The sequence below is a fragment of the Macrobrachium nipponense genome, chromosome 1, assembly GCF_015104395.2.
Source record: "Macrobrachium nipponense isolate FS-2020 chromosome 1, ASM1510439v2, whole genome shotgun sequence".
NCBI lineage: Eukaryota > Metazoa > Arthropoda > Malacostraca > Decapoda > Palaemonidae > Macrobrachium > Macrobrachium nipponense.
Window position 1 is genome coordinate 158,213,047 of NC_087200.1, and position 17,508 is coordinate 158,230,554.

At 42.8% G+C, this 17,508-nt stretch overlaps 1 protein-coding gene across 1 annotated transcript in view; it reads left to right on the forward strand.

The window, feature by feature from the left end:
• LOC135219787 (CWF19-like protein 1) overlaps positions 1–17,508 on the forward strand; it is a gene marked incomplete at its 5' end in the record, with an annotated part of 332,999 nt that overhangs the window by 255,170 nt on the left and 60,321 nt on the right. Inside the window, 3 exon segments of the mRNA XM_064256860.1 lie at positions 13,726–13,942; positions 14,113–14,175; positions 14,177–14,241. Coding sequence (XP_064112930.1) covers positions 13,726–13,942; positions 14,113–14,175; positions 14,177–14,241 — 345 coding nt within the window.

The window sequence follows — 17,508 nt, forward strand, 5'->3', positions numbered from 1 at the left end:
AAAAAGCACTCAAGCGTCGCAAACCTAATGATTAAGGATGACCGCTAGGGGCGCTGCTGTCCGTGGCGTCAGTAGTATTACTAGTAGCGGCCGCATCACCCTTTCGTATCAGCTCTCTCTGGTGGGGATTTTATGTTGGAAGGTCTAAATGGTGAATGACTCGTGGTAGTGATCCATCGCCTATATTCCCATACCGACACTTCTTTTATAGAGTGAGCGAGTCAGTTTTACTGACATTTTCTTAATTTGTCTTTCTCTGGTAATTTTTAGATTAATTTTACCTAGAAAGAATGATATTAAGGATACTTTCATAGGCCGACACGAGCTGAGCCCAGAAAAACAACTGCTTTGCAATTTTGAGGGATTTTAGTTTAATGTGTTTGCCTTTGTATAGTACTGGTTTTGCATTTGTTTTGTGTACAAAAATGAAAATAAAAACTCCACTAATAATCAGTTTCTTTTAGCAACTAAAAAATTATTCTCCTAATGATTTCAGTAGTAGTGTCGAGTACAAATATGGTTTAACCCTAAAAAAATTGCTAGAAAAGGTTTTTCAACTGTTTCTGGATTCATGTGATGTGTAGAATGACACTGAAAGTCTACCAAAATGCAAGTACTACAAAGCTGTGAAATCTAAGATGGCCACCAATGCATAAAAAAGTGTAATTAACTTCCTTAGTATTCACTCTACAATGATAGTGGAAACAGTCAAATTTCATTTTAATCATCATATATTGAAATACAAGATGATATCCAATAATGGCCACTGATATGCAGATATATCCTAAATTAACCGTATAATATCAATATCAATACAGGCAGTTACGACAGGGGTTCCGTTCTTGAGACGCGTCGTAAGCCGAAAATCGTCATAAGCCGGAACATCGTAAAAAATCCTAAGAAAACCTTACTTTTAATCCTTTGGGTGCATTGAAAACTATGTAAACTGCATTCTTATTGCATTTATGGGCTCAGTTCGTGTCGCTGCGTGAAATAATCCTTAAGTTCATTATTTCTAGGGTAAATGATGCTAACACATACCAGAGAAAAAACAAATTCAGGAGGGTATCAGTATGACTGACTCGCTCACCCTAAATAAAAAGAGGGTGTCGTATGGTATCAGGGGCGAGTGAGACCACTACCACAAACCTCTTGCCATTTAGAATTCTCCTACACCAAAATCCCCCTCCTGAGAGAGCCGACCCACAGGCGGAGGCGGCAACTACTACTACTACGCCACGCACCACGCTGACTGCCGCACCTCTGGTGGTCATCCTTTTTCGTTAGCCGATCAAGGTAGCACGTGTCACTTTTGCTCTGTGCTTTTGTGCCCTTTTTTCTTTGGATTATCTCAACCATGGAACGCGCAGCTATCGCTGCAGCTAAGTTAAGTAACCCGAAAGGTCTGGATTTAGTTTTGTCAGCCAGGGACCCTTTATTACCATTTTTTAGGTCTGAAATGGGCTCCTGGTCTGGCGCATGGCGGCCACGGCTCGCCTCGTGTTCGGTTAGATTTTTCGGTCCTCTATACCGAGACATCTTTCCTAGATTTTACCTTTCATGGGTTTTTGTCATGTGCTACACTAGATCCTTTTATCTTTTACATCGTATTTAGGGAATTCATAGCCTATACCTTTGATCTTAGTTCATGCATGCATGTCTCTTTGTCTAGGTGGATAGGCGCTAGAGTGATTATTTTATTCCTTTTAGTCCAGCATCCTGGCTCTTGGCATCCCTCTTACGTGTAGGCTAAGGCTAGCTTCTGAGTAGTAGGCTTGTTCCTTCGGGAATTAGCCTTCTTCTCCTGGATATCCCTTTCTCTCTCACTCGTGTTTTCCCTCTCTCTCTCTTACGATGTAAAAAGTTATTTTATTTATCTATTATATATATTTATATATCGGGTTTTACATTTAGGGTGACCAGCTTATCCTAGGCGGTTTTATTGCATTATTTTTCGGACTATCTACCGTTTTGTTGCATTATCGTCCCTCGGTCCTTTAGTCCACGTGGTCACTAGGCCTAGTTGGTTGTGGTTGCTTTATCACCTCTGGTCCACTTGTGATCTTGTGGTCCCTCTGGTCGCCCTAGTCCCAGTCCCCTACCCTCCCTCCCGAGCGGAGGGGGGGTCTATCCTGGCTCGCTTATGGTCGCTATGGCAACCATCCGAGCACCTCTCCCCTCTCCCCCCAGTCAGGGGGGTCACGGGAGTTTGGGACAGCTGGGAGCACTGGTGGTCCGCATGTTGTCTCCTCGGGCTCTGGGGGGAGCTCCGGCATGGTCGGGGGCGGGGGTTGGCCACCCCCCCCCGGCCGCTTCGGTTCCTCTCCGGCGTACCTTGGGTCTGTTTTCTCTCCTGTTGTTTACCCTTTCGTCAGCGGACGGAGCACCTGCTACTATCCGGGTGTACCTTCGGTTGTCGGTGGGGTAGCTGGCTCCGCCAGCTACCGGAGTGAGAACGATATCAGTTGGTCCTTTATGCTTTCCCTATTTTACGTATCCCCTGCGTCATCCGGCGGAGCGCTTGCTTGCTATCCTGCGCTCCTATAGTTGTCGGAGGGGGTTTTTATGGCGGAGCTACACGCTCCACTTTAATATTAATCAAATGTTCCTAATTTAAGTATAGGGTTCATCCTCTCGTGTTCTCCGGCGTGGTGTACTACTCCTGAAACTCATTATGGGTGTATGAAAACATCTGGTTGGATCATACTCTTCTCTCCGGTGTACACCGGAGCTCCCAACCAGGTTATTAGGTCATAGACCTTCTTCCACACGGAGTGCAGGGGTGGACTATGCCCAGTATCTTTAAGCTACTGCGGCATGCAACGGAGTATCACAGTAGCCCTGTGAGTGATAAAGTTGATACGTATGTATCTTTTCACTTACAGGCTACTAACTGTCAGGAGGCGGGGTGCAACGCCGTCCTCCAAGACCACCCCTGCGGACATGAGGTCTGCAGGACTCACGCTCCCTGCGCTACCCGCCATGGTGAGCTTGGACTGTCTGGCATCACGAGGCTTGTACCATCTGCTACGACTTGGTGAGCCAGTTTTTGGATGGAGTAAGTATATACTGGTGTCAGGTTCGTCCCTTACATGGCATATACTGTCACATATCATAATTTTAAGGTTAATATAGTCATATTTATCATTTCTGATGATCCGTCCTCGGGGCTTCGTTGTAAGGACTACAATGACCCTCTTTTCCAGGCTGCCGCCGTCAAGGAAGTCGCGTTGGCTACCCTGAAAGCTTGGGTGGGAGGCTTCGGTAAGAACGCGCCGAAGGGACAGCCGTACATGCTTGATAAGAAGTTGGCTGTCCTGATCTTCTCAGGAGGGAAGTCAACGTGGTATGTGGAACCCACCGCGGCAGCTCCGACAATCGCGAGCATTCAACAGCAGGTGGAACAAGCCCTAATTGAAGGAGGAGGCCAGGACATCGTGGCGGACGTGTCAACATTGGACCTTAACATAGAGCCAATGACGGTAGGTGCAGAGGATTTATTAGTTGAGGTAGGTTTGTTGGGCGCCCAAGGGCTTCCCTTGGGTGCCTCTGGATCTTCTTCCCCTGTTCCTTCTTCTTCATCCTTCCAGGGCTTTACGGGATCTGAGATCCCTTCTAGTGCGCCTGCTGTATCTGTAGTCCCCAAAGTCAAGGGACACAGAGAGCAGAAGACCCTTCAGAAGACGTCGTCCAAAAAGACGTCGCCCTCTTCCACCTCTGTAAGTCTTTCGCTTCCATCCCGGAGCAGAGAAAGCGAAGTCGTCGTCTTCTTCGCATGGGAAAGGGTCGAGAGGCAAGTCCTCTAAGGAGAAGGCCCGCGCTCCTGTCGAGCCAGTACCTTCTCCGGCGACTACTGTAACTCCTCCTGTGACTCCTGCCGGACCCAGTACATCTGGTCCCTTCGATCCTGCTGCATTTACAGCAGGAGTCAAGCAACAAGTAGGAGATTTGGTTGGTTCAATGAGCACGAGATTCGAGCAAATGTTCGCTCAAATCTCCACCTCGTTAAACCAGTCGGGACAATCGATTCAAAACCTGACTGAACGAATGTCCGACTAGGAGAATCGTCTGGCAGGCCTGAATCAGGCACCTCAGGCCGACCCCCCGGTAGCAGGAGCTGGTCTTGCCCAGTTACCGGACTATAACACCCTTCCTTCCTTCTCTATGAATAATACCTTGGAGGGTAGCCAGCCTATGCGCCCTACAAGGATGGCATGATCTCTATCCCGGACTATGGAACTCAAAGGATCGAGGACTATGAGTTCCATCCAGCCGGCTTACAGCCTCCTTTCATGGGTTACGCTAGGCTGACGGAGACAACCTTAAATAGAGAGGATAAGATCCCAAGAAAAACAGTTCTGTATAGCCGGGATCACGCACAAAGGGAATGGCTACATATTCTGGAGGACTGGGATTGCACAAATACCAGACTCCAGGCATTCAAGAGTCCTTTCACTATCTTCTCCACAGAGGAGGAGACACCACTCCCCTTTACGACCAAGATAGCTGAAAGCACCTTGCAGGCTATTATGAAGGACGAACCCCTTCCTCAGCTAAGGGAATCAGATCCTACGTCTCCACTCTTCCCTGCATTTGGAGATCTATGGGAGAACCTACCGGCCACTTTTACGGTAGGCAAACTCAAGCCGGACTGTGCTATGGAGCAGTTCGGTGAGAGGTTACCCAGGTTGCTGGAGAACCTCATTCAGGCAGAGTTTGAGGCGAGAACCAGACTGGGCAGGACACTGAACACTCTGGTTATGACAGAAGTGGCTGCTCTGACTTATGGTACGGAGCCTTTATTTAAGCTCCTAGCCAAGTCACAGACCCAAACGGTACAAGCTGACCTATACCAGTTTGCATTGGCAAGAAGGAATTGCCGGAAGCATGTCCTTCAGGAAGCAACTATTCGTCGCGAACCGAATAAGTTGCTTTCCTCCAATATCTGGGGGGCGGACCTCTTCCCCGAATCGGTAGTTAACGAGGTTCAACACGAGGCGACGAGGCTTAACCAAAGCCTCAGAGCTCGTTGGGGTCTCTCTGGTAAGAGGAAACCCGAGAACCCTCCCTCTTCTTCCAAGAAGCTAAAGAAGACGAAGAGGTTCCAGCCCTACCAAAAACAACAGCAGCAACACTTTTACATTCCGGTTTCTCAGCCAGGACAACCGGCAGCAGCAAAGGGACAAAGTCAACCAATTCTTCTGTTGTCCCCACAAGGTCAGCCCTCGACCTCTTACGCTGTTTCCCCGGCATTCAACCCAGTGTTTGAAGGCCAAGCTTTTCAAACCTTCAAACAGGTTCGCTAGGGAAGCAGGGCCAGAGGGGCCTTTTTCGGCAGCGAGGTGCAGGAAGAGCTACCAGCAGAGGTAAGCACTTCCGTGGAGGACGTGGAGCTCACTCCGCACAACAGCAGTGAGATCTCCCAGGTAGGAGGGAGGCTGTTCCTCTTCCGCCACAGGTGGGGGTTCAGCAGCTGGGCACAGAGCATTGTGTCCAAAGGGCTGGGGTGGAGTTGGATCAAAGGTCCCCCTCCACCCAAGTCGTTCATTCAACTACCATCAAAGGAATTGGCAGATTACGCAGAGGAGCTCCTTCAGAAAGGACTAGTGTCGAGAGTCAAGCATTTAAAGTTTCAAGGACGCTTATTCAGCATGCCAAAGAAAGGCTCATCAAAAAGAATAATCTTAGACTTGTCCCAGCTAAACTTATTCATTCGTTGCGACAAGTTCAAAATGCTGACAATCTCGCAGGTGCGGACCTTACTTCCCCATGGGGCCGTCACCACCTCTATCGATCTTACAGACGCATACTATCATATCCTAATCGCGTGACACTTTCGCCCATACCTAGGCTTCAAGCTGGGAGACCAGGCATTCTCTTTCAAAGTGATGCCCTTCGGGCTGAATGTAGCCCCCAGGGTATTCACGAAAATAGCGGAAGTAGTGGTACAACAACTGAAATCACAAGGGATAATGGTAGTAGCGTACCTCGACGATTGGCTGATTTGGGCGCCAAACCGTCGAGGAATGCCTCAGAGCCACAAACAAAGTACTTCAATTTCTGGAACACCTAGGGTTCCATATAAACAGGACAAAGTCCAAGGCTCTCTCCGGAGTCTCGTTTTCAATGGCTCGGCATTCGTTGGGACTTAACCTCTCACAATCTGTCAATTCCTGTGGACAAAAGGAAAGAAATAGCCAAGTCAGTAAGGCAATTCCTCAAGAACAAACGAGTGTCAAGGAGAAACCAGGAAAGGATCCTAGGTTCACTCCAGTTTGCGTCGGTTACAGATGTTCTGCTCAAAGCAAGACTGAAAGACATAAACCGAGTTTGGCGCTCAAGAGCAAATGCCAAATCTCGGTACAAGTTGTCAGTAATCCCGCAGATTCTTCTAAATCACCTCCGTCCATGGGCGGAGATGAAGAACCTGTCCAAGTCAGTTCTTCTTCAATATTCTCCTCCAGCACTGATCATCCACACAGACGCCTCTCTAAGCGGGTGGGGAGGATATTCTCAATTCAAGAAGGTTCAAGGAACTTGGTCACCTCAGTTCCGCCAGCTCCATATAAACGTATTGGAAGCTATGGCAGTATTTCTCACCTTGAAGAGGCTTCTTCCAGCAAAGAACTCTCATGTAAAACTGGTCTTGGACAGTGCAGTAGTGGTACACGCATCAACAGGGGAGGATCCAAATCAAGACATGGTGAACCATGTCATGGTAGCCATTTTTTCCCTGGCAAACAAGTACAAATGGCACCTATCCTCCACCCATCTAGCGGGGAGTAAGGAATCAGAGTGGTCCCTGGACAACAAGTCGTTCCAGTGGATACGCCGGAGTGTCCCGGGTCTCCAAGTAGATCTTTTCGCATCTCAAGCGAACCACAAGCTCCCTTGCTATGTGGCCCCCAACCTGGACCCTCTGGCATATGCCACAGACGCCTTGTCCATAGATTGGAATCAGTGGAAGAAGATATACATCTTTCCTCCAGTGAATCTTCTTTTGAAAGTACTGAACAAGCTCATGACTTTCAAGGGATAAGTAGCTCTAGTAGCCCCGGACTGGCCCAAGAGCAACTGGTACCCTCTGCTTCTGGAATTGGGTCTTCGACCTCGACGGATTCCCAATCCCAAACTATCTAAGTCAGTACAAATGAGGACTGTGTTCGCTTCCTCAGGAATTCTCAAAACCCTAACTTTATGGACTTCATGAAGTTTGCGGCTAAAAAAGATGCAAATATCGATCCTCAGAATATCCTTTTCTTAGAATAAGATAAGAGAGAGTCAACTTTGAGACAGTATGATGCTGCTGTTTAAAAGTTAGCATCTTTCCTGAGAGAAACAAACACACAACCATGACAGTTAATTCAGCTATATCCTTCTTCAGATCTTTATTTGAAAAAGGATTAGCAGCTAGCACTATTACCACTAATAAATCAGCTTTAAAGAAAATCTTTCAATTTGGTTTTCAAATAGACTTAACAGATTCTTACTTTACGTCTATTCCGAGAGCTTGTGCTAGACTTAGACCTTCGGGAAGGCCTAGTTCAGTATCATGGTTTTTGAATGAGTCCTCAAACTGGCTTCAGACACTGACAACTCTTCTTGTTCATATTCATAATGCTACTAAGGAAGACGCTTTTTCTTACTGAGTCTAGCCTCAGGAGCTAGAAATATCAGAACTGTCGGCTCTTTCCAGGAATGCGGGACATGTAGAATTCCTCCCTTCAGGAGAAGTTTTGCTTTCCCCGGATCGCAGTTTTCTGGCCAAAAATGAGGATCCTTTAATGAGGTGGACCCCTTGGAAAGTCATCCCTCTTCCTCAAGACCCTTTTTCTTTGTCCAGTGATGACCTTACGAGCCTTTCTGTCTAGGACATCCTCTAGGTCCTCAGGCCACTCTTTATGAGGGAGAAAGGTGGCACTATATCAGTAAAAGGAATTAGGCAGCAGATCCTTTACTTCATTAAACAAGCAAACCCTGGATCATTCCTTAAAGCCCATACATCAGGGCAGTGGCCACCTCTATTAATTATTTCCAGCATATGAACTTTGATGAGTTGAAAAAGTATACTGTCTGAAATCGCCGACAGTTTTCAAGCGTCACTATCTAAAGTCCTTGGAATCTTTAAAATTTCCAGCAGTAGCAGCGAGAAACATAGTTTCCCCTGACACTGCACAGTAGTAGTAGTTGAAGATCCAGATCTCCTTTCTACGCCTGCCTCAACTAATATTTTCCCCCACCCCTAACCTAACCGTTATGCTCTATATGGTCCTTTTGTTTAGCCTTAGCTGCGTATGATATGATGATAGGGGTGTGTCCCTTATTTTTTTGCTAGGGGCACCCACAATTTTGTTTGTATATTATTTATGTTACTATGGGTGTTGCTCCCCTTATTTTTATGCTAGGGTAGCACACCTACTTGATTAAGATTTCAATTTTGACAATAATTTTGTACTTAGTAAGTTTCCTATGTATTTTATAACTCACTAATTTAGTTAAGTTATCAATTCTAGTATGTTAATAAAGATTAATTTTAAGTTAACTATAAGCCTGATTGTATATTTAAGTTAACTTTTCTGTATGATAACTTGTAAGCTCTCAATATTATATTTGTTTCTTTTACTTTTTAGTTTATTGAGACCTTCCCTTTTGCTATTCAATCTTGTGCTATTTCTTTGGTATATTTCACGCAGCGACACAAACTGAGCCCAGAAAAGGGGGATTTGACGAAGGAAAAATCTATTTCTGGGCGAGGGTTCGTGTCGCCCAGTGAAATCCCCCCCTATGCCACCCCGCCCTGCAGCCCAAGGTTGGCATCTAACGACAATAAGGATGACCACCAGAGGCGCGGCAGTCGGCGTGGTGCGTGGCGTAGTAGTAGTAGTTGCCGCCTCCGCCTGTGGGTCGGCTCTCTCAGGAGGGGGATTTTGGTGTAGGAGAATTCTAAATGGCAAGAGGTTTGTGGTAGTGGTCTCACTCGCCCCTTATACCATACCGACACCCTCTTTTTTTTATGGTGAGCGAGTCAGTCATACTGACACCCTCCTGAATTTGTTTTTTCTCTGGTATGTGTTAGCATTATTTACCCTAGAAATAATGAACTTAAGGATTATTTCACTGGGCGACACGAACCCTCGCCCAGAAATAGATTTTTCCTTCGTCAAAATCCCTTTTTTCATAAAAAAAACCCTTCAAGTATTGATTATTTTGCATTTTTGGTGTCATATTTCATCTGCCAGATGAGTGTTGTAGGTGTCGTAACCCTGGAACTTGCTTCGTAACCCTGGAAATAATGTCTGATGAACATAATTGAGAAGCGTCTTAACCTCGGAACGTCGTAACCCTAACCCGTCGTAACCCGGGGACTGCCTGTATATACAACATATACAATAACTTAACAGTACATCACCTATGAAACTAGTGTGTTTGGTTGCTACCAGAGTCTTAAAAGTCTAAACTTAATAATATGGCAATCTTACTATCTATTAAGTGCATACATATATCATTAGCAGTGTTAATACATAGACTAATTGATACTCCTCATCTTCCTCTTCACTGAATTCGACATGATTGTATGGCGTATCACAATTTTCTAATTGGCATTATCCACATGGTAATCCATACACCCTACAACTAATCGCGATGATCGGCAGGCAGATTTGCAGTTACAATGTATTATCTTTAACAGATTGTCTGGAGCTGCATTCATATCTGACATTACTGGTGTTAACTTAGTGTCCTCTGTCTTCCAACCCCAGTTTAACACATCCATGTCACTCTCTTTCCCAATCCACACCATTATCTGGTAATAAACTCAGAGAATGAAATTTGGTGGAAGACTGTTGGGGGTAGATGTTCCGGTGGTGCAAAAGATTTTGAGGACACAATTTTCTTGGACAGGGTACTATGTTAGTGACTCTGCACCCTTCCCACCAAATAGTACAGCCATTACCTTGGGTCCAGTGTGTTCAATTACTTTTTGTTCTTGGTTTGGAAAGAGGAATTGATCAGCACAAGATTGCAACACAGAATTACCTTTGACTAACTTTTGAAATGCAGTCCTTTTTCCTACACCAAAGATGTGCGATGTACTATCACATCCAGTAAAAGTGTGGATGAAAAGCAGCTGAGAGCATAGTTTATTTCCTGGGACTGATTAAGACTGTTGATGTGGTGCACTGTTGTAGCAGTTGATTTATCAGACCTGAAATAAAGGTCCATGCTATCTGTCTGTGCATAATGAAGGAGTAGAATTAAGAAGTCTGTGTCTTCTCCAATCAACGTAGTGGTATGGAATTGTGATGCTTCAACTGCAGCCTTAGTAATATCTATGTCAGCATCACCAGGTGAGTTGATGACAACACATCCTCTTTTCCTAAGTTTAACACTGATCAGATCTATTAAGGCATGCTTGTTGATATCCCTTGACAAAAACTCTTCCTTCCTGCCAGAGAACAAAGTCTCTGCTGTAACACTAACAACAGGGTGGACTTTCTGCCCTAAATGCCTTTGGTGAGTGTTGTCTTTGATTGAGGGACCTCCATTATAGCCATCAAAAACTACTGTTGCCACCTCATTTTTGAATGGTGAAATCTGCAAATGACTCAGCTATTGCGCTGTCGCTATCTCCCCTTCTTCCAGGGTACTCGATATAATAAGGACCCTCCATCAAGGACGTAGTGCTCTGTTTGAGGAGCGGATTGAGGTGGATCTACACCGCTTCTGTTTCAAGTGGTTCTAAGAGAGCATTGAAGCGAGCTGTGGTTTTGGTCCCTGGCTTACGAAATACATTTCTAATCTCGAAAAGAGCTGGAGGGAATGGGCTAAGCTCATAACCTAAAACATCTTCCAGTGACAGCTCACCTGTTTTTGCCACTACCAATAATCTCTGAAATAATAGGGCAGGATCATTACTTTGATCTGGTGCAACCTTGATTGCAGAAACATCACCAAGGGTTATGGCTTTATCTTTTCTCTTAAAAGAATATCTGAAAGCAGAATGCCCAATCATATTTTCAATTATTTTCTTTCCAATGGACTCCATATTCAAGAAACATTTACTTTGGGATTTGCCACTACACCACTGACTACATTCCACAGTGAGGAGTCTTCTGAAAAGGGTGAACAAGATAGTAATTTGGTCTTGAGCTTTTGTAGGTCTTCAAGCGTGCAACCAAGACTATAAGTACCCTCTCAGCAATGCTATCCTGAAACTCACGGCAGTCTTTCAGGCCTCCCGAGAGTTTCGGGGTTTGATTTTGAGACAACCAGTGGTGTAATTGAGCAATATCACAGTAGTGACATTTATCTCCAAACAAAAGGATTTCATTTCCCTCCTGCTTCGGTTAACATGCAGGTGCACGAGTGTAACTGTAGTGCACTTGATAGTTCTATCAACCAAACTAATTTCCGGATGAAATGCATTGGCATTCAACTTGGCCACCGGATTCGAGTGATGGGCAGAGTGCTGCTTTCCTCGCATAGAGACGGTTCATCTTAGTATTATTATTGCTCCTCGGTCGATGGTTAACTACTGATGAGAAACCTCTGCATTCCCATCACAGAGACCCAAGGTCTTTGGGTGGCATTTGACTCTTGTTTAGGGCTCCTGTCTCATGTTCCACACATGCCCTTGCAAGAATCATCAGGCAGAGATATGTCTCAGAAGACTCCCTATCATCTATCTATTTACTGCCCCGTACAACAGAAGTCTGTAGGTCTTATTTGCCATCGCACCTGACCCATGGGCCACTGCAATGACTCAGAATGACTTTTTCAAACAAACTTGACAGTTTTTGTCTTCTCTTTATATTTTTTCTAATTCATAAGGTGTTAAACAAACATTGTTCACCCCAAATTGAAAATAAATAATGGAAGACCTCGCCTGTAGCCAGACCTGCCAGCTCTGCTTCCAAGGTAACGAGAGGAGTTCCTTCCTGTCCCAACCTTTGGTGTTGATGACACAAGAGTGGTTCCTCAGGCAGTACAATCCCTGTATCTTCACAGCTAAAAGACTATTCAGCTTTCCTTGCAAGCATAGGCTTTCTTGCTGAACAGCAATGGAAATAACTAGGTAACTTTCAGTCCTCTGTAACATTCCAGGGATTGGAGCTGACTTCTCTGATTGGTGTCATTAACGGGACTTTTTCACTGGTCAGGGTTGCTTCTCTCCTATTCAATTGTGAAAGATGTATGTCCACATTCAGCATAGTCTTTCACGATGTAGTATTGTTTTGCCTCAGTTGAGATTTAACTACTGATGTGAACTTCCTTCTGTCTTGCCATCACAGAGACCCCAGATCTCTGGACAGCATTTGACTCTTTGTTTAGGGTTCCTTTCTTGTGCTGTGCACATGCCCTTGCGATTATCATCAGACAGAGATTTGTCTTCCAAGACCGCATCTCATCTCACTCCGGTATTGGTGAAGAGGATAGACGATCTGAATGTACCCTCTTCAGTGTCACCCTTCAGAAGGTGGGTATCAATATCACGACTCCATCCCAGATGTCATCAGAATGCAGGGATCGAGTCTTTCATGGTCCCCTGCCTCTTGGACTTTGTAATTGATGAACCAGATCAATCATTACCTACTTTCCGGAGGAATCTGTCGGTCTAGATACAGAAATGTGGTCTTATCGCACCACATTTGTGTACTATTCCTACCATCAGGTATTGTCCACGAGTCCTTGGAACCTTTTAGCCTTGGACATGTGGTGGCTGCTCAACAATTGTTTACTTACCCTGTTCCTTTAACAGGACAGGTAGCATCTCCCCAAAGTGTGGCTCTGGAAGTGAGAAGCATTAGGAGAATGACTGGACCTCTCCTCCTCCCCCTTCCACATCCTCCTACTTCTCTTCCTTTGGGCAGAGAATAGGACTCGAACCTACACTTGCTGGAACTGGAGTCTAATGTGGTAAGTCTACACGTTCTATTTTCTTTATAGAATAATAGAAGCAATCCCTCTCCTGCCTCTAGCAAGGGGAGGAAGGAGAAAATGGAATTAAGACAACCCATTTCGAGTCTTTGCCTTACTGCCTCTGACTATTAAGATTCTTCATAGCCCCTTTGTTTTTGAAAGAGTTACGATTTCTTAATCAATCAAAAAGTGTCCAAAAGTCTGATATTTGATCACACAGTTCCTATAAACCAATCATTATGTAAGGAGCAGAGTGATCCTCCTCATCTTTTGACTAGAGGAGTAGCCTAGGTGTGCAGAACTCCAGTCATTTCAAATAGACACGCACATTCCTCCCTTCAATCAGTGAATCTTCCTAATATAAAGGACCAAGGGTTTGTATATCTTCTAGGAACATCACAATTTTTTAAAATTGTAATTTTCCTAACTTTATCAAACCTGATGGTTCTTTACACATTAGGCACACCTCATGCCATCCCTGAATCTCAAACTTTGGCCAAAAGGCAAACTGGAATGCTTACATCTGGGCCATGTGGCTATTCCCGCCTACTGGTGTTCGAGAGTTTTAGTGGCTGTTTTCTAGCTTCACCGAAGGTATTTCCTAATGTAAAGGACTTCAGGTTTGTTAGAAAAATACAGTTTTCTTTTAAAGAATCATGATTTTATTTAGTACTGATAGCACCTAATGACTGATGTTAGATAACTTTATCAGATAATAATTTTTATCATAAAAATTGTAATTTTTTTCTCAGTGAAGTATATTTATAATACAGTGGTTTTCCAAGACTTATGATTGATTTTTTTGACACAGGAATCACAAAGTACTGAATGAGCCTACTCGCCATGTTACCCGCTTCATAGGTTTGGCAAAGGTGGGAAATCCAGAAAAACAAAAGTGGTTGTATGCCTTCAATATTACCCCAATGGTTCATTGTGATCCGAGTGAATTAAACAAGCAGCCTCCTGATGTAACTGAATGTCCATATTCAGAGGGCAGTGTTCCCCAACAGAAAGTCAGGTAGCTGTAGTTTTTTAATATATCTTTTTGTGTATTTTATAATTTAGTGTTTTAATGTTTGGTCATATGTATTGTAACTTTATATTTAATGAGCTTTTATTATAGGGTTATATACAGGCAGTGTGGTTGAATATGGATTTGTTATAATATTGTTGAATATTATTTTTATAGGTTAGTGCAAAAAGCAGTGGAGCCCAGTTCTTTTATGACATGAATGCCAAATTTGATGATGATGATGAAGAAGGAAAGGAAAGGAGACAGTGACATGGGGGGTGAGAGAAAGAGGGTACCACCTAAACCAACTGGTTCGTAATTATCTTGTGTATTTTTTGTCTATGAAAGGTAATGCAGTTACATATTTGATACCTTTATCTGGACCAGGTCTGAAGGAAAAAAAGAGTAAAGATAGACAACAAATAATTGGGTCTAATTGTGCTGTGGGCATTACTTAAACTTGAGGTTTGTTGCAGCATCCCTTTGGCCCCTAGCTGCAACAATTTCCCTTTCAGCACTGAATGACCTCATAGGTCCCAGTACTTGGCCTTAGGCCTAAATTCTATATTCTATTCTGTGTAGGAAATAATGTTTGTATCAAATATGTTGTTTCCTTTTATAACCAGATATTTCAGTTTGAAGTGATACTTGTACCAAAACAAATGTTATTTTGATTTCCACATAACCCACAAATATGAACCCATTATCCATGTAGTATATTCACTTTTTTGTAAATCAGGTAGGTCTACCAGACTCCTACTCAGCTGTAACAACAGTTAAGTTTTACCAGGCAAATTGGGCAAGAATTTTTATATGCTGTAGCAGGGAAGTGCCTCTTTATTTACCATCCTTTCTTTTACTAGAAATTTTTTTCTTACATATTGGCCTCCAAGAATAACTGGTATCTTTGTCTGCAACAGACTAAAGAACAGCACTGCATTATGGATGGTTTTCAAATGCTACTCTAAACTGATGGTTCGTTTCAGTTATTTTGGTGAGGGACTATTTGAAACACATTCTCCATTATCTCTTGAAGGCTTCCTGTGAACCTCTGAAGGAGTCATCCCTTTCATTTTAAATGCTTTCCTATGACCTTTGAATCTTAAAAACTTATTAGCAAATTACATGTATATGTTGGCTATCATTTCTTGCGCCCCTTTTCATAAGAAATTGAAACCATTTAGGTGTAACTTGTCCTATAAATTCACAAACTAAAAATTTTTTAAGCTTCGTTTGCCTTCTCTCATTTAGATTCAGCATGAGGCAGCAGCAACAATCACTACTTTGCCCTTTTCAATCCTGCAAAAATTATATTCTTGGCACCAACTCCACTAGACCTCACTGCTTGGTTGTCTTTCTAATTCACTTATCATCCTGTCTCTAGGAGAATGTTTAGCTTTAGAGAATCTATTGAATGGGGCTCTTCTTACATCGAAGAATAACATTTCACTCTCAGAAAAGTTCAAGTTCATGAAGTTTGTGAAATAGTCATTCCTGCATTCTGAAGATGATTGAGAATGAGTTGACCAAGTTAATAACATGAAACCAAAAGTTCCAATCTACTCTTTTTTTTTTTTTTCTTCTATCTCAGGTTTATGTTCAATGAATGTCTAGATAAGTTTTATCTTGGTTTTATGGTGGCTACTTACACATAGTATAGCAGCCCCCTCCACCTAGCTTTGCAGCTAAGGCCCTGGCCACTGCACGCCAGTGATTGGGTAGCTCTTGAAAGGGGAATGATGTCACACCAGTTAACATTCCAAATCATTACCTATACGGCTCTGACTCTGTTCGGTAATGTTGAGTTTCGTGCATGAATTGTGACACCATAGATTGGAGTTCCAGGAGTTGTCAAGTTTACAATTATCTCTGATAAAGATATATGAAGTGGTATATATCATGAAGAACTTGGATAAAGTTTGACTGTGCATTTTTTTTTTTATTTACAGCCTAAATACAATTGCATCTTGATTTTATCTCTTAAATTGTTGTTGGCCTACCTAAGCGATCCCACGTAGACCACAATAATTGAAATGAAGCATAGACTTAAGCAACCAATTACAATATTAGGCTATTAATTCATCATAATCCTGCATGTAAAATGTTAGTATCATTGAGAGATTAGGCCAACACATCAATTTCATATATTTTGAGGCAATGACAGGCCATGGACCTATGTCAGTTTCTTATACTATTTTGAGCAATGATAGGGCATAGGCCTGCTCGTCAATTTCTTATATTTTGAGGCAATGACAGGGCATAGACCTACTTGTCAATTTCTTATGTTTTGAGGCAATGACAGGGCATTGGCCTACACATCAAATCTTTATATTGTGAGACAATGACAGGGCATGGTCCTACACATAAATGTCTCATTGCAAATAGTTTTTTACTCGTATCTGTTGGAAATATAGTAGCTTTTAATTAATATAATAGTTTCAACTCCACAATATATCATGTATATGCATAAAGTAGAATGTACATGTATAAGCTATTGCACATGCACATACATGTAATTGCACTGCCACATACATGTGGGGATGGATGGCCATGATAATTGTAATGCCCCTTATACCACAGAGAATAAAAGTAAAACTTGTGGGCATGTGGCTGATAGCACACACAGATCAGTCATAGGACTCTCAGCCTTACCCAACTATCAAACTGCTTTCAGTGAACTATATCACTGTAAATGGGTTAATTGTCACTGACTTGATGACGTATTTATATTTGGGTGACTTTTACATTATTGCCAATCTTCCTATTGGCTTCCTTAGTATTGAACCAGCAGTTTTTAGTTAAATGCCCAACCTTTTTGCAAACTGCACAGATTCTAGGCTTTCTGCATTTGGGTTTTTGGGTTTCTCGGCCATTCCAATGAGGTGCGAGAGATGTGTATTTCTGGTGATAGAAATTCACTCTCGACGTGGTTCGGAAGTCACGTAAAGCCTTTGGTCCCGTTGCTGAATAACCACTGGTTCCATGCAACGTAAAAGCACCATACAAACACATGTTTTTTGTCTATCTCCTTGAGCTTCATTATTCACTGGCTTTGAATTATTTGTGTTCGCCATTCCTAGATTGATTCTGTCTTCCTTTCTGGGTTGGATTCCATTTTTCCCATTATTTTGTGCATATTTCCCTTGAAAGAAAGTTTGTCTGTTCACTAATTGTCTGGAATTATCATTATATGTGTTACTTCTTTTATATGAATTATTTATATTTCTGCCTTTCTTTTTATTTTAGGCGTCTGTTATCCTTATAAATCCTTAGAAAAGTCTATCTCTTTCCTTTGTTTTTTTTGTATCTCAATATTTAATGCAGTAAGGCTATCATTCTTTGGATCAGTTTTTGACCTGAAAGCTATCTTTTCCTTTTCTCCAAGACATGCCTTAAGCTAACTAAATCATATCTATCATCACCGAAATCATCCTTCTTTCCTATGGTGATACTAGTTTTCTTCAGATCTTCCACTACTATCTGTATTGATTCTTCGACATCTGTATGAAGATTTGCTATTGATTCTCCATCATAATGTTGTGTAAGAAATTTTCTAATATTTTATAATACATCACTTT